General features: G+C 51.5%; 2 protein-coding genes across 7 annotated transcripts in view; both read right to left on the bottom strand.

The window, feature by feature from the left end:
- The window catches only part of CCDC180 (coiled-coil domain containing 180), a 52,393-nt gene extending 48,347 nt beyond the window's left edge, over positions 1-4,046 (bottom strand). The window contains exons 1-2 of one of the 2 annotated variants that reach the window (XM_070066149.1): positions 3,326-4,046; positions 2,051-2,241 (exon numbers count right to left, since the gene is read on the bottom strand). In XM_070066149.1, the coding sequence (XP_069922250.1) occupies positions 2,051-2,241; positions 3,326-3,394 (260 nt within the window). In that variant the 5' untranslated portion in view covers positions 3,395-4,046. The remainder of the gene's footprint in view (positions 1-2,050; positions 2,242-3,325) is intronic. The other variant, XM_051856278.2, reaches the window with a different exon arrangement.
- A 5,574-nt stretch (positions 4,047-9,620) lies between these two features.
- LOC127493425 (stimulated by retinoic acid gene 6 protein-like) overlaps positions 9,621-26,961 on the bottom strand; it is a 49,700-nt gene continuing 32,359 nt past the window's right edge. For 2 of the 5 annotated variants that reach the window (XM_051856302.2, XM_051856304.2), the window contains 9 exons: positions 26,042-26,195; positions 19,246-19,321; positions 17,199-17,280; positions 16,874-16,922; positions 16,335-16,452; positions 14,851-14,970; positions 13,454-13,617; positions 12,226-12,372; positions 9,621-11,686 (listed from right to left, as the gene is read on the bottom strand). In XM_051856302.2, the coding sequence (XP_051712262.1) occupies positions 11,577-11,686; positions 12,226-12,372; positions 13,454-13,617; positions 14,851-14,970; positions 16,335-16,452; positions 16,874-16,922; positions 17,199-17,280; positions 19,246-19,321; positions 26,042-26,195 (1,020 nt within the window). In that variant the 3' untranslated portion in view covers positions 9,621-11,576. Of the gene's footprint in view, positions 11,687-12,225; positions 12,373-13,453; positions 13,620-13,705; positions 13,825-14,850; positions 14,971-16,334; positions 16,453-16,873; positions 16,923-17,198; positions 17,281-19,245; positions 19,322-26,041; positions 26,196-26,961 lie in introns of those variants that run through there. The other 3 variants (XR_007923565.2, XR_011381138.1, XR_011381132.1) reach the window with 3 other exon arrangements.

Here is a 26,961-nt window from a genome sequence, read left to right as displayed (position 1 = left end):
ATTCCAGAGAGCCCGGGCAGTACCCAGGCTCACAGCTGTGCCCTGGCCAAGCAGCCCTGGCCTGCTCTGAGGGGGCTGCTTCTCCACTGGTGGGAAACCAAGTGTGGGAGGTGGCCCGAGCCATCTTCCACATGGACCAGCTGAGGAACAGAAGGGCCAGGAGCCATCGGAGAAAGCCAGGTGGCGCTAGGCCCTCAGCTGCGCCTTCAGCAGCCCAGCCTGTGAGGCAGTGGAGTAACTTCCCAGGGATGGGGTGGCACCTTAGAGTGGCCCTGGATACAGCAGAGCTGGCACCAGGACCGATCCTTGTGACACCAAGGCCCATGGGCTTGCAGGCAGGAGGACAGAGCTGGGATGCAGGACTGTCTTGGCCGGGCGGACCAAGGTCGCCTCCGCTTTGGAACACAAGTCTGTGAATGCGCCAGAGTCTTCCCTTGTAGACCTCGCTACAGGTCTGGCAGGGATGGAGACTGAGCACCCGGGCTGCCAACGAGGAGGCCAAGGCCCCACTTGCAGAGGTGGTCTTTCAGGCTTTGTCACTCCCAAGGGCCCTGGGCCCAAGCCGCCTCATGGGAGACTATGGGATGATGGGAGTGGTGGTTGGCTCAGGCTTCCCAGCCACATGCCCCCATGGGAAAAAACAGAAGCTGTTCCAAGACATGTAATCTCAAAGAAAGGTATTGGCAGGGACATGGTGAGGGGGAAGTGGCTGGATGTAGGCTCCCCCTTTCAAGTGGGGAGAGGCTGATGAGCCAGGAACAGGCCCAGCGTAGGCAAGAGACAGTGGGATTGATGGTGGAGGCAGGGCTCCCTACAGAGGAGAGGGAGAAGGTTGGAGGGGCTGATACAGGAAACCAAGGCTACACCCGCTGGTCCCAACCCCTGGGAGGAGTTGAGGCAGCCCAGGAGAACAGACCTGCCTATGGCCTTTGATCCTCAGTAAACAGTGGCTGGAGTGGGTGGGGCTGGTGTGGAAGAGGACCTGGGAAGGCGGGCCAGGTCAGGAGTCCCAGGCTGCTCAGAGGGTGCAGCTGAGCTGGGGCGGCTGCATCGGGGAGCACTGGTCCCCTCAGGACTGGATGATTTTGTTCAGCTATCCTGACTCAGGGCAGACCCAGGAGAGAGGATGGGAAGAACAATGGAGCTCAAGGAGGTGAGCCAGTGACCTGGCCATGGGGCCGGCCTGGTCAGGAAGAAAAGAGAAGGCAGGAGAGGCTGTGGACAGAGGGAGGGAGGGAGGGAGGCAGACGCTGTGTCAGGAGCAGGGGACCAGGAAGCCCAGACAGACTCGGGACGCTGAGTCAGTGACCCTGGCATTTTGAAGGTGGTAGGGCCCGGCACATCTCTGTGTGAGCACATCTCAGGAATCCTGGGGAGGGGCCCTTCTTTCCCTAGTTAGCAGCTGAAAAGGAGTGCTGAGGAATCTCAAGTTTAACTCCTGAACTTGGAGGTGCACAAGGAATGCCTGCTCCCCCTACCAGACCCCCACCTGTTCCCATCTCGGGGAACTGTACCCCCACTGTGCACCATGCGCTCAGGCCAGAGACCTCGGACTCTCCGGAGCCCTCTCCCCCCATTCAATTTGTCCCTAGGTCCCGAGGGTCCTGCCTCCGAGAGACCCCTGAGGCGTACCCTGCCCTGCCTCTCACAGCTCCCACTAAGGTTGCAAGGATGACTGCAGCCCCCAACATTCTGCACAGAGCTGCCCAAGGAATCTCAAGAATATAAACCAGCTACTCACAGCAGGAAAGCCCTGAAAACAGACTGTGGCCTGCAAGGCCTCTTCCAGCCTCCTCCCTGCCCTTTCTCCACGTCCACTGACCTTCTAGAGCCTTCTGGAATGGGCCAAAGCATTCTCGCCTTTCCCAAACCCCTTAGCTCAGCTGAGGCCCTGTGAGCTTCCCGGACCCCTGTCCCACAACCCTGTCGTCCGAGCCACAGCCGCCCCACCTGGAGACTTCACTCCTACCTGGCACACATCTTACAGGAGCTTCTTGAGTTTCAGAAGACTCGTGTGCATGGGGGTATGTGGCCTGGTGGCAGGACCTACCTGGAGAGAATGGGGTTTTCCGTGACCCAGCCACAGGGCAGGCTGGGCTTCCACTTCTGCTGCCTGGGAGGTAACTGACCTTCGGGCACGTCCGCCTTCTTCAGGCAGCGTGTCCCGGTAAAATTCTTTGGGGTCACCGAACGCTCTGCTGCCCGCTTCCTTGTGGCCGCCAGGGATTGGACCAGCTGCACCTGAATTCACAGCAGACCCGGGATGGGGCGGTCAGAGCTGCAGACTCCCTGGACCCTCAGGGGACTATGCCTGTCTTAGAAGGACAAGTGGGGACCTGCCACCAGGAAGGCACTTGGCAGGGAGGCCTCCAACCCCAGGCCTCACACCAGCACGGGGCTCTCCTCCCCCAAAACAGCCACTTCAAGGACGGCAGCTTTTCAGAAACTAAGATGTAGGAGCCAGAAGCTCATGTCAGCGTTCTGTGTAATCACAAGGAATCGGAAACAGACGTATCCAACCATACCCCTGTGGGTAAGTAATCCCCCTTGATGGATGGAGGGTCAGACACTTATTAGAGATGAGGCTTACAATATTCTTTATGAGAGGACACTAGCTAAATGCAGCAACTGAATGCATAAACTAAACATAACCCAAAGTATGCAGAACGACCTCAAAATGCAAAGAAATGACTGGAAGTAGGTCACACGTGTCGCCTTTAGTAGGGGAAGGATCATGCGTGTCATTTCATTGTTCCTCTGGCTTCTTGGTATCAGTTTCAAAGGTTCTACAAAGAGCATCAGGCAGGGCTCAACTTAGGCAGGAAAATCCCTTTTAAATAAGCAGCTTAGAGCCCCTGGGGGCCTCTGTGTTTCCGTTAAGAGGTGCTTCTTCCTGTGCAGTGCATCAGAGGAGCAGGCCATGTCAACAAGCCCTGTGGTCACCAGGAGGCCTTTCCTTGAACCCTGAGTGGACAGCACCAAGCACCCCACGGCCACAGACGCCGGGAGGGAGGAAACGCAGGGCCCAACCCCTGGCACGGGATGAAACCTGTTTTTGGCGAAGAAACTTCAGAACCGCTTTTTTTTTTTTTTTTGCACAGGACAAAGATCCAGGACATCAGCTGGCTGACCTAGGCTGTTCCTGAGTAATTTAAATGTAAGGTGTTTCACTCAGGTTTTCCAGTTTTCAAGAACAGACATGCTAGCTTTGCAGGCGTGTATTTCAGGAGTTCTTTAGAAACTCACAGAGCGCGCTCTGCTGAAGCCGCGGGCAGGAAAGCCTTCAGGGGAGGGGCGTCTGGGGGAGCCGAGCAGGCCGCCCTACCTGGGCCTGGAAGATCTGCTGGTAGACGTTCCCAGTCTGCACCTGCGTCACCTTCCCCACCGACGACATCTTGTCGCCGCTGCCGGGAGGCTGTCGCCTGGGAAACGCGTCTGGGTTTTGGCCTCAGTTCCTACTCCGAGGCTGGGAAACCGACGCCCGCCTCAAAGGCAGGTCCTGGAGGGGGTCTCGGCTCCGGAGGCCTCAAGGTTTTCCTTTTCAACAGGACGAGGAAGGGCGGGGGCGAGGGACAGCCCTGAAACAAACCTCAGGGCAGGCCCGGGGCCGGCTGGCACCCGGCACCGCGCAAACCACAGGGCGCACTTCGAGGAAGCCAACCCCCGCAGGATTATAGCTTGATCTCCCCCTGCCAAGGGCTTCCGCGGCGGGGTGGGGGGTGGGGGACGCGCCCAAGGCGTCCACTGGGACTGGGCCCCAACCCCGCTGGGAGTCCAGCTTGGGGTGGGGGGGGGGAAGGGGGAGGGTGCCGCCTGATTCTGGCCACGCGAATTAGGTGCCTACAGTGCCCTACCGCACGGCTTTCCAGCCCGGCCCCCGCCGCTCCAAGGCAGCCGGTGCAGCCCTTGTGCGTCGGCCCCACCTGAGAGCACCGCTTCAGGCGGTAACCGCGGCAGGACGCCCCGTCTCCAAGGCGACGCGGGCAGCCTGGCTGTGCAGGCCGGCCCAGCTTTCCCGGCCCCGGGAGGGAGGTTGCCCTTAGCAACGGGAGCGCCCCCGGGTGGCGGGGCGAGGAGCCACGCCCCTCACAGCAGTTCCCTCCTTGTGGAGGAGGCACCTCAGGGCAGTCAGAGCTTCCCGCACCTGTGAGGCGGCCCTGAGCCTTGTGGTCCCTTGGCATCCATGTGCTCTCTCTGCCTTGGATAAAACCAGCTTCTGCTGGGGGGTAGCTAGGGTAGTGCATACCAGAGGGTGCGACTCTCACAGACTCTCCTTCTCCGGAGGAATCCATCTGCTCCGCACTTGAAAAGCGGCCACAAGGCTCAGAATCCAGGGCTTAAGGCCCGCGTGGCCCGAGCTGAAAGGGCCAAAGATGAAAAGGCGCCAAACACGGACCGGGGGTTCGCACATTCTGTGTATGAGATGCCCAGCCCCTTCTCCTTCCGGGGAGGGGGGGTCCCCTGCCCTGGGCAGGGATCGTGAGCGAGGGCTAAGGAACATTCCCAGAACAAGATCCCGACCGCATCGGAAGTCAGGCAGTGGGTAGACCATCCCTTTGTTCTCCTGTGGTCCCAGGTTGTACTAACAAGTGCAGTATTGCAGCGAAAGTGAATCTGTTTTAGCTGGAAAAGGAAAAAACGTAGATGACTGAGGAACATGTCCAGGGGGCCGGCGCTGTGGCGCAGCGAGTTAAAGCCCCTGAAGCGGCCTGAAGCGTCGGCATCCCATATGAGCGCTGGTTCCGGTCCCGGCTGCTCCTCTTCCGATCCAGCTCTCTGCTATGGCCTGGGAAGGCGGTGGAAGATGGCCCAAGTCCTTGGGCCCCTGCTCCTGCGTGGAAGACCCAGAAGAAGCTCTGGGCTCCTGGCTTCAGCCTGGCCGTTGCGGTCATTTGGGGAGTGAACCAATGGATGCAAGACCTCTGTCTTTCAAATAAATAAAAAGTAAGTCTTTAAAATTAAAAAAAAGAAAATGTCCAGCAATTATTTGCAGTCTCTGGTCTCTTGCCCACCCCAGGAGGTCTACTGGCTTGGGCAGTTTTGCTGCCTGTGTTTGTTTGCTGGGTTCTAGTTCCTGGCACAACTGTAATTTGGGGGTTTCTTTCCTTTTCCAAGAATTACATGGCTTAAATACATAGACATGGATATATCACATGTGGTATTTTGTTCTTATTAAACAATGTATTTGTTATGGAAAATTACAAAATAGAAAAGAATTCAATGGAGAAAGTAAAAATAAGCCACAATCCTTACGGATTGTCATGGAGAATTGACCTCCCTTAACTCCCACATTTAAGGGCCTTTGTGCTTGAGTTTGGATCAAGAGGAAATTTGTGTTTGGCTTTTGAATAACATTTCCATTGTCCTAACCTGACCACTACTATTCCATTCTCTATCACTGTGAGGTCAACTTTTTAGCTTCTACATATAAGTGAGAACATGTAATATTTCCCTTTTTATATTATAATGCCTTCAAGTTCCACCCATGTTGTTTACAAATTACATTCTTTTTATGGATGAACAGTATTCAGTGGTGTTAATACCACACTTTTTCCACTCTTCCATCAGTGGACACCTAGGTTGATTCCATATCTAGGCTATTACAAGTGGGGCTGCAGACATTTCTCTGACAAGCTGATTCCAGTTCCTTTGGAGACCTGTACCCAGTGGTGGGATTGCTGGGTTCTGATTTTCTTGAGGAACCTCCATACTGCTTTCCATATGGCCATACTAATTTACTATACCAAAAGTATAGCAGAATGCCCCTTTTACTGCATTCCCTGCCAGTATGGTGTTTTTTTTTTTTTTTTTTTTGTCTTTTTTATAACCATTCCACCTGTGGTGACAATTTCTCATTGTGGTTTTGAGTTGCATTTCCCTGATAATTAGTGATGTTGAGCATGTTTTCATATACTTGTTGGCCATGTATGGATCCTCTTTTGAGAAATCTCTGTTCAAGCCACTTGCCCCATTTTAAACCAGATGATGATGGTTTTGCTGTGATTTGTTTGAGTTCCCTGTTGGGATGAATAATTTCCAAATATTTTCTCCCAGTCTGTAGGTTGTCTCTTCACTTTTTAATTTTTTTTTTTTTTTTTTTTTTTTTTTTTTTTTTTTGCTTTTTGGATCAATTAAATCCTATTTGCCATTTTTTGGGCTTTTGTTGCCTGTGCTTTTGGTATCATCTCCAAAAAAATCTCTGTGAAGGCCAATGTCCTGGAGTGTTTTCCCTACATTTTCTTCTAGTATTGCCCTAGTTTAGGCCTTACATCATTGCTTGATCCACATGGAGTTGATTTTTGTCTATGGGGAGAGATACGCACAGTTCCTTTCTTTGCATACAGATAACCAGTTTTCCCAGCACTATTTATCAAAGAGACCATCCTTTATGCAATGTGTATTCTTGTTGGGTGTGAGTCTGTGGGTTTATTTCCAGGTTCTTGCCAGTCTCATGCTGTCTGGGTTACTGTAGCTTCATCGTATGTAGTGCCTGCGGCTCAGGCTTTCCTGGGCTAGTGGGAGTGTTTTGTGATCCCATGTGAATTCTGTTTTGTTTTTTCTATGACTTTCAACATTTTTTGGTCTGTTCATCTAGAGTCTCTTGTAGATGGCATGTAAGATGGGTCATGTCTTTTATTTTTTTCTGCCAAGTCCCCCCCTCACCTTTTGAGAGGTAGAATTACAGAAAGAGGGGGTGACAGAGAGAAAAGTCTTCCACCTGCTGGTTCACTCCCCAAATGGCCACAATGGCTGGAGCTGGGCCAATCCAAAACCAGGAGCTAGGAGCTTCTTCCAGGTCTCCCATGTGGGTGCAGGGGCCCACGCACTTGGGTCATCTTCTAATGCTTTTCCCAGATCATTAGCAGGGAGCTGGATCAGAAGTGGAGCAGCTGGGACACGAAAAGGTGCCCAGATGGGATGCTGGCACTGCAGGTGGCAGCTTTACCTGCCATACCACAGAGTGGGCCGCCAAGCCCTGTCTTTTAACTGGAAAATTCTTTAAAAATAATAATTCTATAAAATTATTTGAAAAGCAGTGATACAGAGAGATACGAAAACTGCAGGTTCCTTCCCCAAATGCCTGCATCTGGGGAGCCAGAGCTGGGAGCCAGAAACATAATCTTGATTTCTCATGTAGGTGAGAGAAACCCAACTGCTTGAGCCAACAGCACTGCCTCCCAGGACCTGTGTCGGCAGGAGGCTGGAGTCAGGAGCTGGAGCCAAACATGGAAGCCTTCTGATAAAGAGGGTGGGCATCTTAACGGTCAGGCCAAGTGACCACTCCTATCTGCAAGATTTTAATACATTTAAAGTAACTGCTGAGGAGGAAGGACATTCTTCTGCAACTTACCCATTTTTTCTCTATGTCTTATATGCTATTTGTCCTTCAATTTATCCATTATGGCCTTTTTTATTTAGTATTTTTGATAGTGTACTTTTTGATTATTTGTGTGTGTGTGTGTGTGTGTGTGTTAGTTTTCTTTGTTGTTACACTGCGGATTAGGTTAACATCTTAAGCTTGTAACAACCCAGTTTATACTGGTACTTAGTTATAATTGTGGACAAACACTCTGCTTCCACACATTCCTGTCCCCTCTCCTTCTCTGTTTATCAGCACAGATTACATGTCAATACCTGTGTGCCCGTTAACACAGATTTATAATGACTGGTATATGCATTTGTCTTTCCCTTTATCTCACAGAGGAAATAGACATTATAAACCAAACATACACACCCAGGCTGGGATCCATGTTTCTCCACGGAGCTTTGCATATCAGGGATCTCCCCTTCTTCACACACTTCGCTTCCACGCTTCTTCCGGTGGCAGCTCTACCAGTGCTCCCTTAGCTTCGGGCTCTCTGGGGATGCCTCACTCTCAACCTCTAGTAAAGGACGCAGGTTTTCAGACAGAAACTTCTTGATTGGCAGCTTCTTCCTTTCAGCGGTTTAAATACCTCATCGTGCTGCCTCACGGTGCGCGATGTCTGAAACGCCATCCCCCGTTACTAGATGGAGGACTGCCTGCCCGGAGGGAGCCTCTCTCTTTTGCAGTTTTCCGGATTCTTTCTTCGTCTTGGATGCCCAACTCCTTGACTGCACTGTGTTTCCGTGTGGCTGTGACTGAGTGGCTCCTGCGTGGAGGTCATGAAGCTTCTTGGATGTGCATTTACGCGTCTTTCAGCTAATTTGGGAAAATTCCAGCCATTATTTCTTCCAATACTTTTCTGTCCATTTCCCCTCTTGTTCCCCTTCTGGGATTCCTGAGGCATATACGCTGGCCGCTCAGCTTGCACCCATGCCCGGGACCTAGGAGGCTACCCAGTGTCTTTCAGATGCCCTTGCTGTCCTGTCCGAGCCTGCGTGAAGGTGGTGCAGGAGTGGAAAGAAGCAGAACTGTGTTCCTGGAGCTCTGCTGCCTAAGATCATCAGGGAAGCTTCGCAGCAGGTTTCCCTTTGCACACTCTGGGTTTACCTCATCAGGGTCCCTGGGAAGCAGTAAGGCCCGGAAGCCTTGAAATAAAGTGTTTTCATGTTGAGTGTCATCAGACACTCCCAGAATACAGACCTCACAGCTGGGAGCCCCACCTTGCCTTCCCCCAACACAGGTCAGAAAGTCCTGTGGGGGCTGGCACGTAGCACAGCTGTTCAGACACTGCGTGGGGGCCGGTGGTGTGGCGTAGCGGGTAGTGTCGGCATCCCATATGGGCGCGGGTTTGAGTCCCAGATGCTCCACTTCCAACCCAACTCTCTGCTGTGGCCTGGGAAAGCAGTGGAAGATGGCCCAACTCCTTGGGCCCCTGTGCCCACATGGGAGACCCAGAAGAAACTCCTGGCTCCTGGCTTTGGATCAGCCCAGCTCCTGCTGTTGCAGCCATTTCGGGAGTGAAGGAGCAGATGGAAAACCTTTCTCTCCCTCTCTCATTCTCCCTCTCTGTAACTCTGTCTTTCAAATAAACAAACAAATCTTTTAAAAAGATTTATGGGATTTGCATCCCATAGAAGAGTGTCTGGGTTTGATTCCAAGCTCCACTCTGATCCTAGTTTTCTGCTAACGCAGATCCTGGGAGGCAGCACATGACAACTCCAGTACTTGCATCCCAGCTGCCCACAGGACCCAAATTCAGTTCCTGGCTCCCAACTTCAACCTGGCCGAGCTTTGGCTGTTGTCTGGGGATCCCCCAGTGATGGGAGATCTCTTTCTGTCTCCATCTCTCTGCAAAGAAAGGAAGAGGTGGGGGAGGGAGGGAAACAAAGGCTCACGTGTCACGTGTCACCAGCAGGATTAGCGGTTTCCTCCTCCAATCCCAGGGAACTGTGTACAAGCCGCATCACAACACTCGGTGGAGTGAATCACAAAGAATCCCTTATGTACTAGCTTCCCCCACTTACTGGCATTCACTCACTCTGCATTCAAGTAAGGATTGCTTCTGCTAGGTGACTTCACCAGCACAAGGTTCACTCCCTATTTTCAAGTTCATTCCCGGGGCCTCCCGTGGCACAGGTAATGCGGTACTCAGTGATGGCGAGTAAAACCCAGGAAGGCCCCTCTGTTCCGGGAGCTGGTGTCTCAGTGAGGAGGCGAGCAGATGTTAATCAGATCATCACAAAGCGTCACCTGATTAATAATAACTGCTATTTATTGAGAATTTAGGATAGGTCAGGCACTAGCTTCAGAGTGTTTGTTAGGGGCCAGAGCAGTGGAGCAGCGGGTTAAAGCCCTGGCCTGTCGTGTGGCATCCCATATGGGTGCCGGTTCTAGTCCCGGCTGCTCCACTTCCGATCCGGCTCTCTGCTGTGGCCTGGAAAAGCAGAAGAAGATGGCCCAAGTCCTTGGGCCTCTGTACCTGTGTGGGAGACCCGGAAGAAGCTCCTGGCTCCTGGTTTAGGATCGGCGCAGCTCTGGCCGTTGCAGCTATCTGGGGAGTGAACCAGTGGATGGAAGACCTCTCTCTCTCTCTCTCTACTCTCTCTGTAACTCTGTCTTTCAATAAATATAATAATTTTTTTTAAAAAAAGAGTGTTTGTTAGGGCTAGTGCTATGGTGCCGTGGGTTAAGCTGCTGCCGCATCGCATACCAGAGCTCCAGTTCCAATCCTGCTTCTAATCCAGCTCTCTGCTAATGCCCCTGGGAAGGCAGCAATGATGGTCCAAGTGCTTGGGTCCCTGCCATCCATGTGAGAGACCCGATGGAGTTCCAGGCTCCTGGCCCTGGCCTGGCCCAGCCCTGGCTATTGCAGCTATTTGGGGAGTGAATCAGCAGATGGAAGATCCCTGTCTGTCTCTCTCTCTGTAAATATGCCTTTCAAATAAGTTTTTTTAAAAAATAAATGACTTTTTTTAAAAAGAGGGTGTTTGTAGTTATGAATTCATTTTATATTGATAACAATTTTGGGTACTACGAGGTATTATTCTTTTATACATAAGGACAATGAACAGAGAATGACAGAGTAACTTGGCCAATGCCACTTTGCTATAAAGCAGTGGCATGGGGATCCTAGTTTTCTCAGTTTTCGGAGAACAGAATGACAAAATTTCTTTGCAGAGATTAAGCTAAAAGAGACAGCTCTGGCAAACATGCTTTGGAACACGACTGGGTTTACATCAGGTGCTTAATTATGACAACATGACTGGGTTTACATACAGGTGCTCTGGCATAGGACCTCTGCCATGTTGCTGGGGTCCTCATGTCACCTGCCCAGGCTTCCTGAGGAGCTCTGAATGGTCAGGTTCTGAACAGACCTGAGGCCATCAGAGCCCTAGGCTTCGGCACGAGAAGTGTGGCAAGTAGCAAGGGGCTAAGCCTCCTCGCCTGGCATCCGGGCCCCCTTGGGACGGCACTGAGCAGCCCCCAGCCCCATGATTCACCTGCAGGCTTGTCTATCCCTCCCCTGGAATGCCTCCTCAGGCAGGTGGCTTTCCCAGGTACTCCTGCCCTGGTTGGAGAGACTCTGTGCATCTCCTTTGTGACCACGGCCCAGGTCAGCTCTGAGCCCTTCCTTGTTCTGGTGCCCACGGGAAAGAGAGCTCCTGTGTCCACTCAGCCTCCCAGATTGGGGGTGGGGCAGGAATGATGGATCGCCTTCTCTCCCACCCACCACGCAGCCTGGAAAGAAGGAAGTAGTGAGGACCCCACTGGGCTGAAGGCCACATTCCAGAGAAAGATAGTCTGAGGGGTAAGCCTTGCTGGTGTGGACCCCCTGCCATCTCCTGTAGTGATGCACAGTTCTCTCTTGTATTTAAACTAAGTGCAACTCTCCACCGCTGCCTACCCACAACGGACCATGGGAGTCATTCAAGGGCAAAGTTTGTTCATCTGACATTTTTTTTTTAGTTTTCCATTGCTTTTTCCCCCCAGTGGAGTAAAAACAGTACTGAGACTTCAGACCCCCCAGCAGTCCCATGAGTGCCCAATGCTGTTTGCCATAGGCACGGGCAGTGCCTGTGCCAGCCCATCTCATTGCAGGCACAGCTGCTGGTTAGGCAGAGCCGCTCTCAGGGGCATGCGGCCTGGCCTGGCAGGGGACATGGGGTCAGCGCCAGCTCTCTGAGCACATTAGCAGGGGCCGGGTAAACTCCTAGGAGCTGTGCTCTGGTCTTGATTTTCTGAGTGTGATGAGTCCGGGGTTGTTGATCAGGGTCTTCAGCAGGAACCACCTCGTCCTGGACCTGGCTGAGATGCGGGGACCTAGGATACAATCACAGTAGATCGACTGGGGTGGGGGAGCTTGCTTCCACTGCCCTCAAACGCTCTGGGATGGGCGGCCCGGGCTGTGCGAGCTGGAGCAGAGGCTGGATGGGGACTCCCGGGCACACGAGGGAGGCTGGAAGGATGGGAGCTGCCCCCAGACTTGGGTGTCCACCCCGTGGGCACAACAATGAGCACATCCAAGTCCTAAAGAGACAGGACAGCCTCAGGGAGCTTGCACTAAGAAACAGGGCAGGAGAATCACAACCGAGCCCCACCTAGGAGGGAGCTGGCGCATCGCCTGGGAGTCTCCAACACATGGGAGATGGAAGACTCCACTCAGAACCAGAGTTCATTTCCAGGAACCAGAAAGGAGGCCAGGTTGCAGGACCAGACACAGGCTGGACCCGGAGCCACACCTCCTGAAGGGTGGCCAGGGCACGTAGTGCAGAGGAAGAGGGAGCAGCTCGGGGGTCCAGGGAGCTCTGGGCACTCATTTCCTGCTGTGTGAAGCCAGGGTAGCTTCAGAGGGGACTCACCTGCTGATGAGTTTAGATACCAGTACTGTATGGCCTTCTGCACCTTCCTCTCCCTGTGGCCCGTGATCAGGATGTGACAAAAGCTGACGAGCACGGGGTTGGTGTGGTAGTGGTCCACGTAGAGCATGCCAGTCCATGCACTGAACCCTGAAACCCAGGGGCAGCTCAGGCCGGCTCTGTCCGGTGCGTGTGTGTCTTACGATTTAAGTACAGTGTCAGTTTGTGTCCCAGGGGTGTCTGAGCCTTTGTGGAGAATCCAGAGAATGAGGCTTCTTAGAGATAGTACCCTGGGGGGCCGGTGCTATGCCATAGCAGGTAAAGCTGCTGCCTGAAGTGCTGGCATCCCATATAGGCGCCAGTTCAAGTCCTGGCTACTCCATTTCCAATCCAGTTCCCTGTTATGGCCTGGGAAAGCAGTAGAGGATGGCCCAAGTCCTTGGTCCCCTGTACTCGCATGGGAGACTGGCGTAAGCTCCTGGCTCCTGGCTTCAGACGGGCACAGCTCTAGCCATTGCGGCCAATTGGGGATTGAACCAGCAGATCGAAGACCTCTCTCTTTCTCTCTGCCTCTCCTTCTCTCCTCCTTCTCCTCCCTCCTCCTCCTCCCTCTTCCTCCTCTATTCGTTTATTTGAAAGAGTTTGAGATAGGGGAACTCCTCTCCTTTCTGTAACTTTTTCAAATAAACAAATAAATATTAGGAGGAGGAGGAGGACAGAGAGAGAGAGATGGTGCCCTTGTCCACACAGCTGGTGAGCGACAGAGCCCCAGGGGCCAGGAGCAGCTGTGGCTTAGACAGAGGAGGCAACAGTGGCACAATGGATGAGCGCGTGCGTGACTGCTGGCGGGCTGGGAATTGAGCAGAAACTCATTTTGCTTCCTCAGAAATGGCTTTGAGTTTGGAGTATTTCAACGGAACATTCTCCCAAGTAAGTAAGCTTTTAATTACCACCACAGCCGTGCCTTCATACATTAAGTTCTGACTGCTTAGATAAAATTCAGCCGCCCCTAACCATCCCAGAGGTCTGCCACGTGAGCAGGCATCAGATACTCTCGAACTGTCTCCTGGGATGCATATTTTTATTGCCTGGCTTTGTGGCCTCCAGGGAAAAATGAGCCCTGAGCACCAGCGAAAGGTGTGACCTGATACCTGTCTTCCCAGGCAGCTGCCACCAGGGCTCACGGACAGCCTCCCCAGAGGAGGCGGCCAGTCCGGGGCTCCACACTCACCCATGTCTGCCGCCTCGTAGCCACTCTGCATGATGGTCCTGTCGATGCGCGCGATCAGCCACGTGCCCAGGACACAACTGATGAGCAGCCGGGAGAGGCAGGCCCCCAGGCCCAGCAGCACGTTATAGAAGAACAGGAAGTAGTTGAAGTTGTGGAACGCTTTCCTGCAGGCAGAAGCCAGTCGCGCAGCCCCTTCAGTAGGGCAAGGTGGCTGGGCCCCGGCCCCCAGACCCGGAGAGACCCTACAACTCTCGTCTCCTGGCTTTGAGAGCTTGAGGGGGCAGGGGAGCTGAGTACCCTCCTTCAGGACTGGCGGGGAGGGTGAGAAGCGGAGCTGCGTCATGCGCTCTCTCCTTGGGGTCTGCAGTTTCCTGTAGGGCAAGAAATCTCAGCGCTGTTGCAGCTGGATCCATGGCTGCAGCAGCACAGGGAGGGGCATCTCCCTGTCGTGGCCACAAGCACCTGCCCCCCACCCCGACCTCCAGAGGTCCTGAAGTCCCCTAAGAGGGAGGAACCTTCCCCAAAGGACCACCAGATCTTGTGCCTTCCTGTTGCCTCTGGGAAGAAGCCCAGACTCTGCATCCTGCTTTTCAGGGCCCCTCTGAAAGGGACTTTTCTTGCCTTATCACTTGTGTCCCTTTCCTGTCCCTCACCGCGGGAGGCCACGGCGTGGCAATCATTTTGGATTCTGACTCTTCTGCTATCGTGTCCTGCCAGTCTGTGGCTCCCTGCCTGCACCCTTGCTGTGCTGGCTGCCGGCCACGCCCTCTCCTCTCTGCCTACAGAGATCCCAGCATCCTGTCCAGTGCAGCTTTGCGTTCCTTCCAGGCACTGTGAGATGAACCTCCCTCACCTCTCCTTCCCCACCTTTCCTCTCTTCCCCCTCCACCTCTCCTCCACATCCCCTGCCTCTCCTGCACCTCCCCTGCCTCTTCCCTTCCATTATTCATTTTCCTCCTTTTGCTCACCCTGAAGCCCGCCGTCCTTGTGGCCTCTACCACTCGCTCTGTGGCTGTGAGCTTCTCACAAGCCAGAGGTATCAAAGTCAACTCTTAACCTTCAGTGCCCACGTTGCTCCCCCACTAAGTGAACGGCTTTGCATGAAAGCCCTGGACAGCCCTGCCCCGTGCTGGGCACTGGCATCCTCAGTTCAGGTTTATACCTCAAGCTCTTTGAGGTCTGCACGAGTATTCCTAACCCCGGGGGAGCTGAAGTTCGCAGATGTTTGCTTAAGTCACACGAGGGCACGTGGCTCCTAAGGGCTGGAGGCAGGAGTGGGCCCAGGCGGCCAGGCCCCAGTGCCCTCCTTGGGCCCCTGCACCACAACCTCGCAGAGGCAGTAGCGCCCACCCAGGGAAGCTGCCTGGGGACACTGCCGCATTCCTTCTCCCCCTCACCTGTTGTTGAGAGCCAGGGGCTTCTGCTTGTCAGCTGGGCCCAGCTTTGGCTGCAGGAAGAAGCTGGAGGCGATCCACACCTGCAGGATCATGAGGCCCACGACGATGGACACGGTGAGGCTGGAACACAGGGCAAGCCCATCCGCAGGCAGCCTTTCACGCTCCCGGGGCCCCGCTCTGATGCCACTGACTGCCCAGTGCAACAGCAGGAGTGTGAGCGCCGTGCCGTACTACCTACAGGGCATGTGCGTATCCACGGCACAGCCGAGAACACAGGCTCACAAAGTGGAGGTGGCTCTCCTAAGGCCATGTGCCCAAGTCTTCTTATTTTTTAATTAATTAATTTACATATTTGAAAGGCAGAATTAAAGAGAGATCTTCCATCCATTGGTTCACTCCCCAGATGGCCACAACAGCCAGGGCTGGGCCAGGCCACAGCCAGGAGTCAGGAGCTAGGAGCTTCATTCATGTCTCCCCCTTGGGTGGTAGGGGCTCAAGGACTTGAGCCATTCTCTGCTGAATTCCCAGGGAACTGGATTGGAAATGGAGCAGCTGTAACTCTTATGGGTGCCCACATGGGATGCTGGTGTCACAGGCAGCAGCTTAACCCAGTATGCCATAGCGCCAGCCCCAGCGCCAGGTCTTCTGAGTCCAGATCACAGCCCATTACTCTAGGAGTTCACTGAGGTCCCCTCTTACCAGGGAGTGTCAGCTGGGTAGGTGTGGACAGCTTTGGAATCAGAAGTATAAATAGGGTTTGGGGAGGTGCCTGAGAAGAGTGGACAGGGCTGGCTCTGCCTCAGACACACAGGTGGCTCTAGGTATGGAATCGAGGAGTTGAGAGCAGGAAGATCCCCAGGGAGCACCATGCACATGGTTGACATCCTGTAGCGTGACCGTGTGGGTGATAGCCAGAGGCTTTGCTTTCAGAGTGCCCAGCTCCGAAAGCCACACCTTCCATCAGCTTAGAGAGAATGCTTGGCCTCTCTGTGCCTCTGTCTCTTGTGCTAACATCAGCACCCGACTCACAGGCTGTTAGGAGAACAGGTGCATCCATGTGCTGAGGGATGCTAGTGTTCAACGCTGTCTTCCAGACAGAGGAAACAACTTCCCCACGTCACACACAACAGATCCAAAAGCTTAACAGGCTCCCCTGCCTCCTTCCACCAACGCTGTCCTGTCTCCTACTTTCTTTCCCTAAACCTCTATTTTCACACTTGGAAAATCGACATACCTCTCACTCTCTCTCTCTCTCACATACACACACACACACACACACACACACACAGAGTTGGGAGGGCCCCAGTCGCAGTGAGGGGGGAAGTCTTTTGTTAACTCTAAGGTTCTCCTCCCTGTGAGTTGATGTGAGGATGGCCAAGACCAGGGACTGAGGGGTTGGTGAGATCCCAGCAGGGAAGGGGGCTTTGGCCAGCAGCTGGGGGCCCAGATCCCGGGACGCAGGCAGGCTGCCCACCAGCACTTACATTCCGATGCCCAGCCCTTGGAGCATCTCCAGGCTGCGATTGTGCATACAGGGCAACACCAGGCCATACGTGATGGCCATGCCGCACAGGCTCTGCACCACGTGGATGATGAGATAGCCTGGGGGCGGGGGAGCCAGGGTCACTGCACGGCCTTCACGACCTACCCCTTTGCCCCCCTCTGAAGCTCTCCCTCCTCCCCCAGAGGCCCTGGCTCGGCTGTCGATGCTGTTGATTCCACTTGGCACAGCCACGCGCCTTTTCCCCTGCTCCCCTCCCCCCGCCCCCCTGCCAGGCACAGTTCAAATGCCAGCTCCCTTGGAAAGCACTGAGACCTGCCCTGGGTGTGGATAGACACTTCTTCCTCTGGGTCACCCCTGCCCTTAGCATACACGTTCTGTGGGTTCAGGGCAGGTGGTAAAGGTGACCCACTGTGTGCACCCCCTATCCTGAGGGTCCCTTAAGGGCCGAAGCTCAGGCTGCTTCCCCCAGGCAGGACTCCACAGGAGTCCAGGGAAAGTGGGTCTCAGGATGACACTTACCCCAAAGAATGTAGGCGATCTGCCAGCCAGAGTACCTTGCAATGGCCACCTGAGGTCGTAAAGGAAAAAAGGGGTCTCTGAGCAGGAGGTCACCTTCATTACTCATGTGCCCCGCGTGCCTGGCTCATCTGAGAGTCACCCACCCACCGAGGGAGGCAGGTGCTGTGATCATCCCTATTTACAGAGGAGGCAACTGAGGGCAGGGGAGGGGGGCCGAGGAGCTGTCCCGAGTCGGCCAGCAGCAGAGGGCGTCTGGGCATAAGGACTCTGCACGCCCTGGCTGGGTGTTGCAGAGCAGGTTGGAGCGAGGTCCCTGCAGACTCACCACGCTCCCCGACGACGACGGGTTCTGGAACTTCAAGGGGAGAAAGTGCTTGTCTCCTGCCCACAGCCTTTTCATGTGCTTTCTGCGGAAAAGTGGGAAACGAAGTCACGTTCACAGCTCACTGCCCTGGAGTGGGCTCATCTCCAATGTGCCTTCAAAGTCTTCAAGTTTAATGTGTTTTGTCAAAATTGTATTTACACACACACACACACACACACACCAAGTGACTGAGTCTGACAGAGGAGACCAGGTGTGGCTTTTATTCACTTTACTTCCTGTATTTTCTTATTTTTCCTATGGCGAATATGTAACATTTAAAGAGTGAGATTTCAAACCAGTTAAAAACAGAGAACCAGTTTTGTTGCTAGCCTAAAGCCTTATAAAAACACAAAGGGAAATCAAGCTGGGATAAGGAGCCCCCCTCCCCTCCCCAGGTGCTGTATCCTGCCCCTGTTCTCTGTGGTCCTCACCCTGTGCCAACGGCACGGCCCCATTCTGTGGTCACAGCTGCACCTGCTCTTACATTCAACATTATGTCTCCAGCACTCTTCCAGGTTCTCTCGCACTTCTCTTGACCACTACCTTGGAAATCCATAGAATGAAATAAACACTGGAACTATTTCATTGATAGATTTTTCTGTCTATGACATTTTGAGATATAACATTTGGGATATATTGGGTGAAGTAAAACCTATTTTTAAAATCAATGTAATTAGTCTCGTTTTACTTTTTTTTTTTTTTTTTTTGACAGGCAGAGTGGATAGTGAGAGAGAGACAGAGAAAAAGGTCTTCCTTTTTTTTTGCCATTGGTTCACCCTCCAATGGCCGCCATGGCCGGCGCACTGTGCTGATCCGAAGGCAGGAGCCAGGTGCTTCTCCCGGTCTCCCATGGGGTGCAGGGCCCAAGCACCTGGGCCATCCTCCACTGCACTCCCGGGCCACAGCAGAGAGCTGGCCTGGAAGAGGGGCAACCGGGACAGAATCCGGCGCCCCGACCGAGACTAGAACCTGGTGTGCCGGCGCCTCTAGGTGGGGGATTAGCCCACTGAGCCGTGGCGCCGGCCTCGTTTTACTTTTTTAAGAGTGGCTCCTAGGGGCCAGCACTGTGGCCTAGTGGGTAAACCCACCACCTGCAGTGCTGGCATCAGGGACCGTCCCTGCTGGGTGACAGGGACAGCCTGGACGGGAACGCAGGACTCCTGTGCCCCATGCCTTAACCTCCCCCACCTCCAGCTCCCCCCCAGGTCTGTGCAGTCGCCTCTGCAGCGTGGCTGTCCCTGGTCATGCTCCCTCTGAAGCTCTCTCAGTGCACACAGGCTGAGGGAAGGGGCAGACAAGTGTCTGTCAGGCAGGCGGGGGTCAGCAGCAGAGTGCAGATCACCCCTGCCGCCCAGGGAGAAGAAAGTGGAGGGAGGGAGCAAGGAAAGGCTGAGCGGAGAACTGAGGCCGTTCATGCCAGGCTTCCTGTGAGTGTGAGTGAGTGTGAGCGAGCGCGACACGCTCAACAGATACTAAAATTCAAGTGCTATTTGCGTGCAGATGCTCGCTACATATTCAGGTCAGGGCTTCTTCCTGCACTGCTGGTTTGAGGTTGATGCTCCTGGTCCCTTTAGTTAAATCTCCACTGAGGTCCCCTTGGGCTGGATCCACCTGCTGGGAGCCCAGTGTTTTAAAGGAGACAGAGGAAGCCTGACAGCCAATAGAGATGACTGTGTGTGCAGGCATTAAGAAAACCTCGAGTCGGAAAACTTGGTCATCTCCTCACTTCTTGGACAACTTGTTTAATTTTGCTGGGTCTCTGTTTTCAGGGTTGGGTGAAGCACAAATGAAGATGCTAAGCATCATGTTAGCTCATCATAGAAGGTCAAATCAGTAGTTCTTTCTTCTTCCTTCCTACCAACAACTCTACCATGGTTATTCCCTGGACCTTGTATTCACTTCCTGGGCTCATGCTGGGCGTTGCAGGCACTGCTCAGGAATTCTGAGAAAATCCTGCCATGCACATGCCTGCTGAGGGACACACACATGACTTTCTGCACCCTCTTACCTGTAACAGACCAGAATGTGGAACAGGTAGCTCACACATGTGAGGGAGGCAGGCAAAATGGTCACCACCCAGACTCCTGAAATATGAAAAGTCACATGAGAGGCCTCAAAAAATAAACATGAAATGGGACATCCCAAGTTGGAATCTTGTATCAGAAAGTGAAAGGCAGAAATCTATTATACTTCCTTTCACACTTTTCTTGGGTAAGAAAATGTTGGTTCATTTTTCTGCTTTCACTCACTAGACATTTTTCCCTGTGCAATGCTCTCCTTTAGTGCTAATATCTTCACTCTACAATGAATAAAGGAAGAGAAAATCATAGAGAATACATGCCATAGATGGCCTCTGTCCCAGAAAACATCATTACTATTGGACTTTTTTTTTTTTTTTTTGACAGGCAGAGTGGACAGTGAGAGAGACAGAGAGAAAGGTCTTCCTTTTGCCGTTGGTTCACCCTCCAATGGCCGCCACGGCCAGTGCACCGCACTGATCCGAAGGCAGGAGCCAGGTGCTTCTCCTGGTCTCCCATGTGGGTGCAGGGCCCAAGGACTTGGGCCATCCTCCACTGCCTTCCCGGGCCACAGCAGAGAGCTGGCCTGGAAGAGGGGCAACTGGGAAAGAATCCGGCGCCTCGAACTATTGGACTTCTAATTGCCTTTTTTTTTTTTTTTTTTTTGCAAGGTGATGTTGGTCATGCAGCACCCAAGGTCAAGGAGAACCGAGAAGAGCTCCTGGATGCTGACCCTCCACCCTCAGAAGCTTCTGACATGTAGAATCTGCTTCTCCTTTCTTCCAGAGCAACCTGGTGCGGTGGTGAGAGAGGGATGTGGAAACAGGCCGGAGATGAGGGTTGGGTTAGAAGCCTCTGTAGATGCCGCTTCTCAGAAGGTACAGAGGAAACATTTGGCAAGAGCCAACATCTCTCTAGGAGTAAAAACACTCAACGAAGTAGGACTAGAAGGGAATATCCTTCGTCTGATAAAGGCACCTTGCCAAAAACCCACAGCTCATACCACACTTACTGATGAAGACTCGATGATTTTCTCCTAACATCAACAACAGCACAAGCAATGTCTACTCTCACCACGTCTAGTCAACATGGTACTGAAGATCTCTAGCCAGTGCAATTAGGCAAGGAAAAGAGACTAAAATGCATGCAGATTAGAAAGGAAGAAGGAAAGCTATCTCTACTCACGCTGGACATGACCTTATATATAGAATGACCTATGGAATGCACACCAAAAAAGCTATTAGAACTGATGAATGAGTACAGCAAGATTTGCAGGATATAACGGCAGTATATAAAAAACCAACTATATCCTGAATTGAACACTCTAAAAATGCAGAAAACCATCACATTTACAACAGTGTTGGAAAGAGGGCCGGCACTCTGGTGTCACAGGTAAAGCCGCTGCCTGCAGTGCTGGCATCTCAAATGGGTGCTGGTTTGATTCCCAGCTGCTCCTCTTCCAATCCAGCTCTCTGCTATGGCCTGGGAAAGCAGTAGAAGAGGGCCCAAGTCCTTGGGTCCCTGCACCAACATGGGAGACCCAGAGGAACCTCTGGCTCCTGGCTTCGGATTGGTGCAGCTCCGGCTGTTGCGGCCATCTGGGGACTGAACCAGCAGATGGAAGACCTCTCTCTCTCTGTCTCTACCTTCTCTCTCTCTCTCTGCCTCTGCCTTTCTGTAACTCTGCCTTCAGATAAATAAATAAATCTTTAAAATAATAGTGTTGAAAAAAATAAAATGCTTAAGAATAAATTTAGCCAAAGGACATACAACTTATACACTGGAAACTACACAAACGACTTTGAAAAAAATTAAAGAAAACCTCAATTAACAGAAAGACAGCCCAGATTCATTATAGGACATTCACTGTTAACATCACAATAGTCCTCAAATGGTTTACAGGCTCAATTTCTATCAGAATTCCAATGCCATTTTTTTGCATTCAGTGACAAGCTAATCTTAAAATTCATGCAACAATAAAAGGACCCAGGATAGGAAATATATCCCCCCCCAAAATAAATAAAATTACAGAACTCACAGTTCCCGATTTCAAACTTAGTCCAAAGCTACAGTAATGAAGCCAACATGATATTGGTATAAAGATAGGCAAATAGGTCAATGGAATAGAACTGAGAATTTGAAATAAATTCTCATAGTTATTATCACCTTACTGTCTACACGGATGACAAGATGATTCAATGCAGGAAGAGTATGCCTTCCAGCAAGTGGAGTTGGAGCAACTGGAAGTCCACATGCAATGAAATTAGAGTGCTGCCTCAAACTGTGTACACAAATTAATTCAAAATAGATTGAGGTCTAAATGTCACAGCTTAAGCTATAAAACTCTGAGAAGAAAGTATGAGGATACGTCTCTGGGGCTTGGCATTAGGAAATGGTTCCTTATATATAACATCCAAAGCACAAGTGATAAAAAGAAAAAACGAAACATCAAACTCCATCTAAGTTGGAAACATGTGTGTTTCAAAGGGCACCACCCAAGACGTGAAAGAGTGGAGCCAGGGTTCAGCCGCCTGCGACGCCAGCATCCCGTATGGGGGAGCCGCCCATGTGGGAGACCTGGATGGAGCTCCAGACTCCTGGCTTCAACCTGGCCCAGCCCTGGCTGCTACGGCCATTTAAGGAATGAGCCAGCAGATGGAAAATCTCATTTTCTGTCTCTCACCCTCTCTCATTCTGCTTTTTAAATAAATACTTTTTTTAAAAAAAAGCAACCCATAGAATGGAAGTTTTCTTTAAAAAGCAACCCACAAAATTTACAAATCATCTATCTTACAAGGGGTTTATATACAGATTATATAGGACTACTTACAGTTCAATAATAGATAGACAAATAATCTAATTTCAAAATGACCACGGAATCTTAATGGACATATCTCAAAAGAATATATACAAATGGCCAATAAGCACATATAAAGCCACTCAACATAATTAAACGCTAGGGAAATGAAAATCAAATCAATAAGATTCCATTTTACACTCGCTAGGTGGCTATAATCAAAAAGACAAATAATAGTAAGTGTGATGAGATTGTGGAGAAATTGGAATCCCTACATTGCTGATGGGAAAATATACTGATGTAGCTATTTGTGAAAATAGTCTAAAATTTCCCTAATTGACCAAGTATAGCGTTACCATATGATCCAACAAGTCACTTCCTAGGTGTATACCCAAGGTATACGAAAATTTGAACATGAATTTCACAGCAGTATTTATCATAACAGCCTAAACTTTGAAACAACTCAAACATCCATGAACTGATGACTGAATGAATAAAATGCCATCTATCCATACAATGGAATAGTATTTGGCAATACAAAGGAATAAAAAAATAAGGAAAAGCTACAGTATGGATGAACCTTGTGAATATTATGCTAGGTGAAAGAAGCCAGTCACAGAAGGTGACATAGTCTAGGAACCCATTTATGTGATAGGCGTGGAATAGGCAAATCCATGGAGACAGGAAGTTGATTAACGATTGTGTATGATGGGAGGGTTGGGGATGATCTAGGGGAGGGTGGTATAAAGCTCAAAATCTGACCATGGCAATGGTCGCAGAACCTTGAACTTTGAAAATATGCTACAAAAGATCCAAGTGTATACTTAAGGGTCTGAATTGGGAGGTATGTGAAATATACCTCCACTGAGCTGTTCTTAAAGAAAAATGAAAGCTGTTTCCCATCCAAGTTTCAAATTGTGCCTTGTGCCTGGCTCACCAGGACTGAGCAATTTTTGTTTCCCAGATCACCGCCAACTCAAAGAATATGATTAATTCCCCATAAATCCCTCTGCGGGGCACACAGGGGCAGATGGTTGGGAGAAAGGAGCTTGTCCACAGTGAGTGCAGATTTGCCCCCTGCCAGCAGAGGGAGCCCAGCCTCACACGCTCATGGAATGCCTTTACCTTCTCAGGCAACAGGGAATTGAGTGCAGGTGAAACCAGCGTTGTTGCAAGAGCATGGCCGCGTTAAAGCTTTGAAGAGACCAGGCAACATGGTCAGTTTTACCTTCATCCTCAAAGTGTGTATACTTGCGAGAAATTCGTTAAAACAGGAATGAGCACGGTGATTCTATTCACTGCAATGTTCCCAGAACAAGAAACTGAGGTTTGCTTTAAAATCTTCCCTGAAAAAAAAAAAAAAAAAAAAAAAAAAAAACCAAAATCTTGCCCAGAACAGAGAGGGAAATGAGGATTTTCCAAAGCAAGACTTAAGGCCGGGCGTTTGGCACAGCAGTGAAGATGCTGCTTGGGACGCCCACATCCGGTAACCCAGTGCCTGGGTCTGGGTCCCAGCTCTGTTTCCAATTCCAGCTTCCTGCTTACGCAGACCCTGGGTGGCAGCAGGTGACGGGCCAGGCACTCTGGTCCCTGCCGCCCATGAGGGAGACCTGGATGAGGTTCCAGGTTCCTGGCTCCAGCCTGGCCCAACCCTAGCTGTTGTGGGCATTTAAGAAGTGAACCAGAGGATGGAAGAGCCAGCACTCTGGTGTAGCAGGCAAAGCTGCTGTTTGCAGCAGTGGCATCCCACAGGGGAGACAGTTTGTGTCCCAGCTGCTCCACTTCTGATCCAGGTCCCTGCTAATAGCCTGGGAAAGCAGTGGAAGATGGCCCAAGTGCTTGGGCCCCTGCACCCACGTGGAAGACCCAGAAGCTCCTGGGGCTTCAGATTGGTGGGGAACCAGCTGTTGCAGCCGTATGGGGAGTGAACCAGCAGATGGAAGACCTCTCTGACTCTCCCTCTCTCTGCCTTTCAAATAAATAAATAAATATTAAAAATAGATAAGTAATTTTTAAAAAATAAGTAACACTTGGAATGGGTACTATGGGGATTAAAGATGGTAGTATGCTTTCTGAGCGTGACACTCAGGGACCCATGATGCTGAGGACGAACCCAAGTGTCCAGGGCAACATCAGACTTGGGAATTCTGAAGGGCAGTGCCTGAGCGGCCAGGTGAAAGCGGACTTGCCAGGACATACACAGGTGCAGGCGAAGAATTCCCACGGAAGCTGCTCCTCTCTGGTTTCGGTGCTCTCCCCACTCATGAATCTGAAGGGGGACAGTCACTTGCACCATCTGTCCCATGGCTTAGGGAGCATTTTGAAATCTGTGGTCATCAAATATCAGAACTAGAAATTCCATTGGAAACTACTGAGCACCCCTATCCAACCCCATGTTACTGATGAAGAAGCAGAGGCCAGAAGAGGGGTCGTGACTTGTCCTCTGACCCACAGTGAGTTTATCCTGACTTCTTGCCTGGGGCCCTTCCTCGTCTGGGAGAAGTGAACAACTCCGCTCCCTGCAGTTCTCATTAGAACATATCATCTTCAAAGAACGCTTCCACTTGAAGATGAAGCGACCTTCCTGTTACCACGCAAAAAAGGGCAAAGGACCTGAGTAGACGATCCGTGGAAGGAGACACACAGCTGGACAAAGGGTATATGAAAAATACCCAACACTGCTAATCATCCGGGAACACAATTGAAAACCACGATGATATATCACCGCACACTTCACACAGGATGGCTATCGACAAAAAGATGTCAGCAAGGATGTGGGGAAAAGGTGGGAACATCAACTAGGACAACCATTATGGAGGTTCCTCCAAAAGTTTAAAAAAACCTGCAATATGGTCTGGCCATACCCCTGCAGGGCAAATAGCCAGAGGAGGTGAAATCAGAAAGCTGAAAAGACAACTCCTCTCCCATGTTTGCTGCAGTATTAATCACAATAGCCAAATATGGAATCACCCTGAGTATTTATCAATGGGTGAACAGATAAAGAAAGTGGGGTATACCCCCAGAGGAATACTATTCTGTCAGGAAAAAAGAAGAAAATGAAGAGGAAGAGGAAGAAGACAGAACTCTGTCAACACAGATGAACCTGGAGGATATTACAGTAAATGAACTAAGCAAGGCAGAGATAGACAAATCCTACAGGATCACCCTTGTACGTGGAAGCTACAAAGGCACAGTCACCAAAGCAGAGAGCAGGGGCCAGTGCCGTGGTGTAGCAGGTAAAGCCGCCACCTGCAGTGCTGCCATCCCATATGGGTGCTGGTTCAAGTCCCGGCTGCTCCACTTCTGATCCAGCTCTTTGCTATGGCCTGGGAAAGCAGAAGAAGATGGCCCAAGTGTTTGGGCCCCTGCACCCATGTTGGGGATCCAGAAAAAGCTCCAGGCTCCTGGCTTCAGACCAGCCCAGCTCCAGCCATTGCATCCATTTGGGGAGTGAACCAGAGGATGGAAGACTCCTCTCTCTCTCTCCCTCTGCATCTCTGCCTTTCAGATAAAGAAATATATCTTTTTTTTAAAAAAAAAGCAGAAGCAGAGAGCAGAACGGTGATCACCAGGGGTGGGTGGGGGTGAGACCAGGGAGATGTTGGTGAAAAGATACAAAATTTCAGTTCAACAGGAGGAATGACTTCAAGAAATCCAATTTTTTAAAGTGAATGTAGATAAAATTTCAAAGATATAAATAAACTTTTCATGTGATCTTAGAAAAAACTCAGGGCTTGATGCTGAGAAAATTTTCAGGGCCCGTTCAGTCCAATTCAGGTGTTAACATGATGACCTGTGTTTGGATCCCTTTGTCCTTCTAGCCCATCTAGGGCAGTCTATGTCAGCTCTGACACATTGTCCTCCGAGACCAGTTCTTAGCCAGTTAACATTAATCTGCACAGCAATGATCACCCCACGTCCATGCCTGCCGTGGGTTCCTCTCTCTCTCCCGTGTTGATGGCAGGGAGAGAGATGGCAGATGGTTTTACCTTTGGTGACGCTGATCAGCTCTTTGACCTGCAGGATGACTGGGGTCAGGGCGCCCGTCTGGTTCACGGAGGCGAGGTAGCCCTCCAGCTTGGCCTCAAACACGTCCAGCTCATTGCATATGTACACAAACACGCAGAACTCTGTGACGATGAACTGGGGACACAGAGTAGAAGCCTCAAGGTCTCACCTGGGTGCAGCCCAGCATGGCTGTGACATAGGGCTGTCCCTTGGCTTTTGAGGCCAGTCTCTGCTGGGCACTCCCAACTCTTCTGAAATCGACTCCAGATGCCGGCTATACTGAAATGACTAGGACTGTGTGTTCTTGGGTGGGAGGAGTCAGCTCACAGTCCGTTCTTCACCCTACAGGGTACAAGATCCCGCCCCACAAGGACTCAGGGGCTCCCAACATTGGTGAAATCAGAACGAAAAGGATGACTCACTTTGAGTCAGGGAGGACCGTGGGAATCACTCTTGCTGAATCTCCCAGTGCTCCCCTTCGTTGATCCGGGCAGGGGCAAGATCAGAGGAGGTACCGCTTCCCAGCCACGTGTCACAACTGCCCCCCATCCTATCATCCTGTCCTCATGCCACTGCTTGCATAGTTCTGCTGCCTCTCCACGCCACCCAAGAGATGTGTGTCTGTCCAAAAGTGGAGCTCAGATGCTATCCTCTTCAGGCAGAAGCTCAGTGTAGAGTAATTCCCTGAACTCCCAGAGTGCGTCCCCTCCACCTCAACACCTCCTGCCTCACCTTAGCAGCTTCTCTCTCCCAGGCCAGGACTGTGCTGAATCAGCTCTTGGCTTTCTTCCAGGTCTTGGCCCAGCACGTGCCAGAGAGTACTCAATCTACGTAAGAGCACGGTAACTCCACAGGGGCTAGTCACTGGCCCAGAAAACTCTAGCTGTCCCTCAATTAAACT

This window comes from Oryctolagus cuniculus, chromosome 1 (assembly GCF_964237555.1).
Source record: "Oryctolagus cuniculus chromosome 1, mOryCun1.1, whole genome shotgun sequence".
Taxonomy (NCBI): domain Eukaryota; kingdom Metazoa; phylum Chordata; class Mammalia; order Lagomorpha; family Leporidae; genus Oryctolagus; species Oryctolagus cuniculus.
The sequence above is the reverse complement of the archived record's forward strand: the minus strand, read 5'-3'. Positions and strand labels throughout refer to the sequence as shown.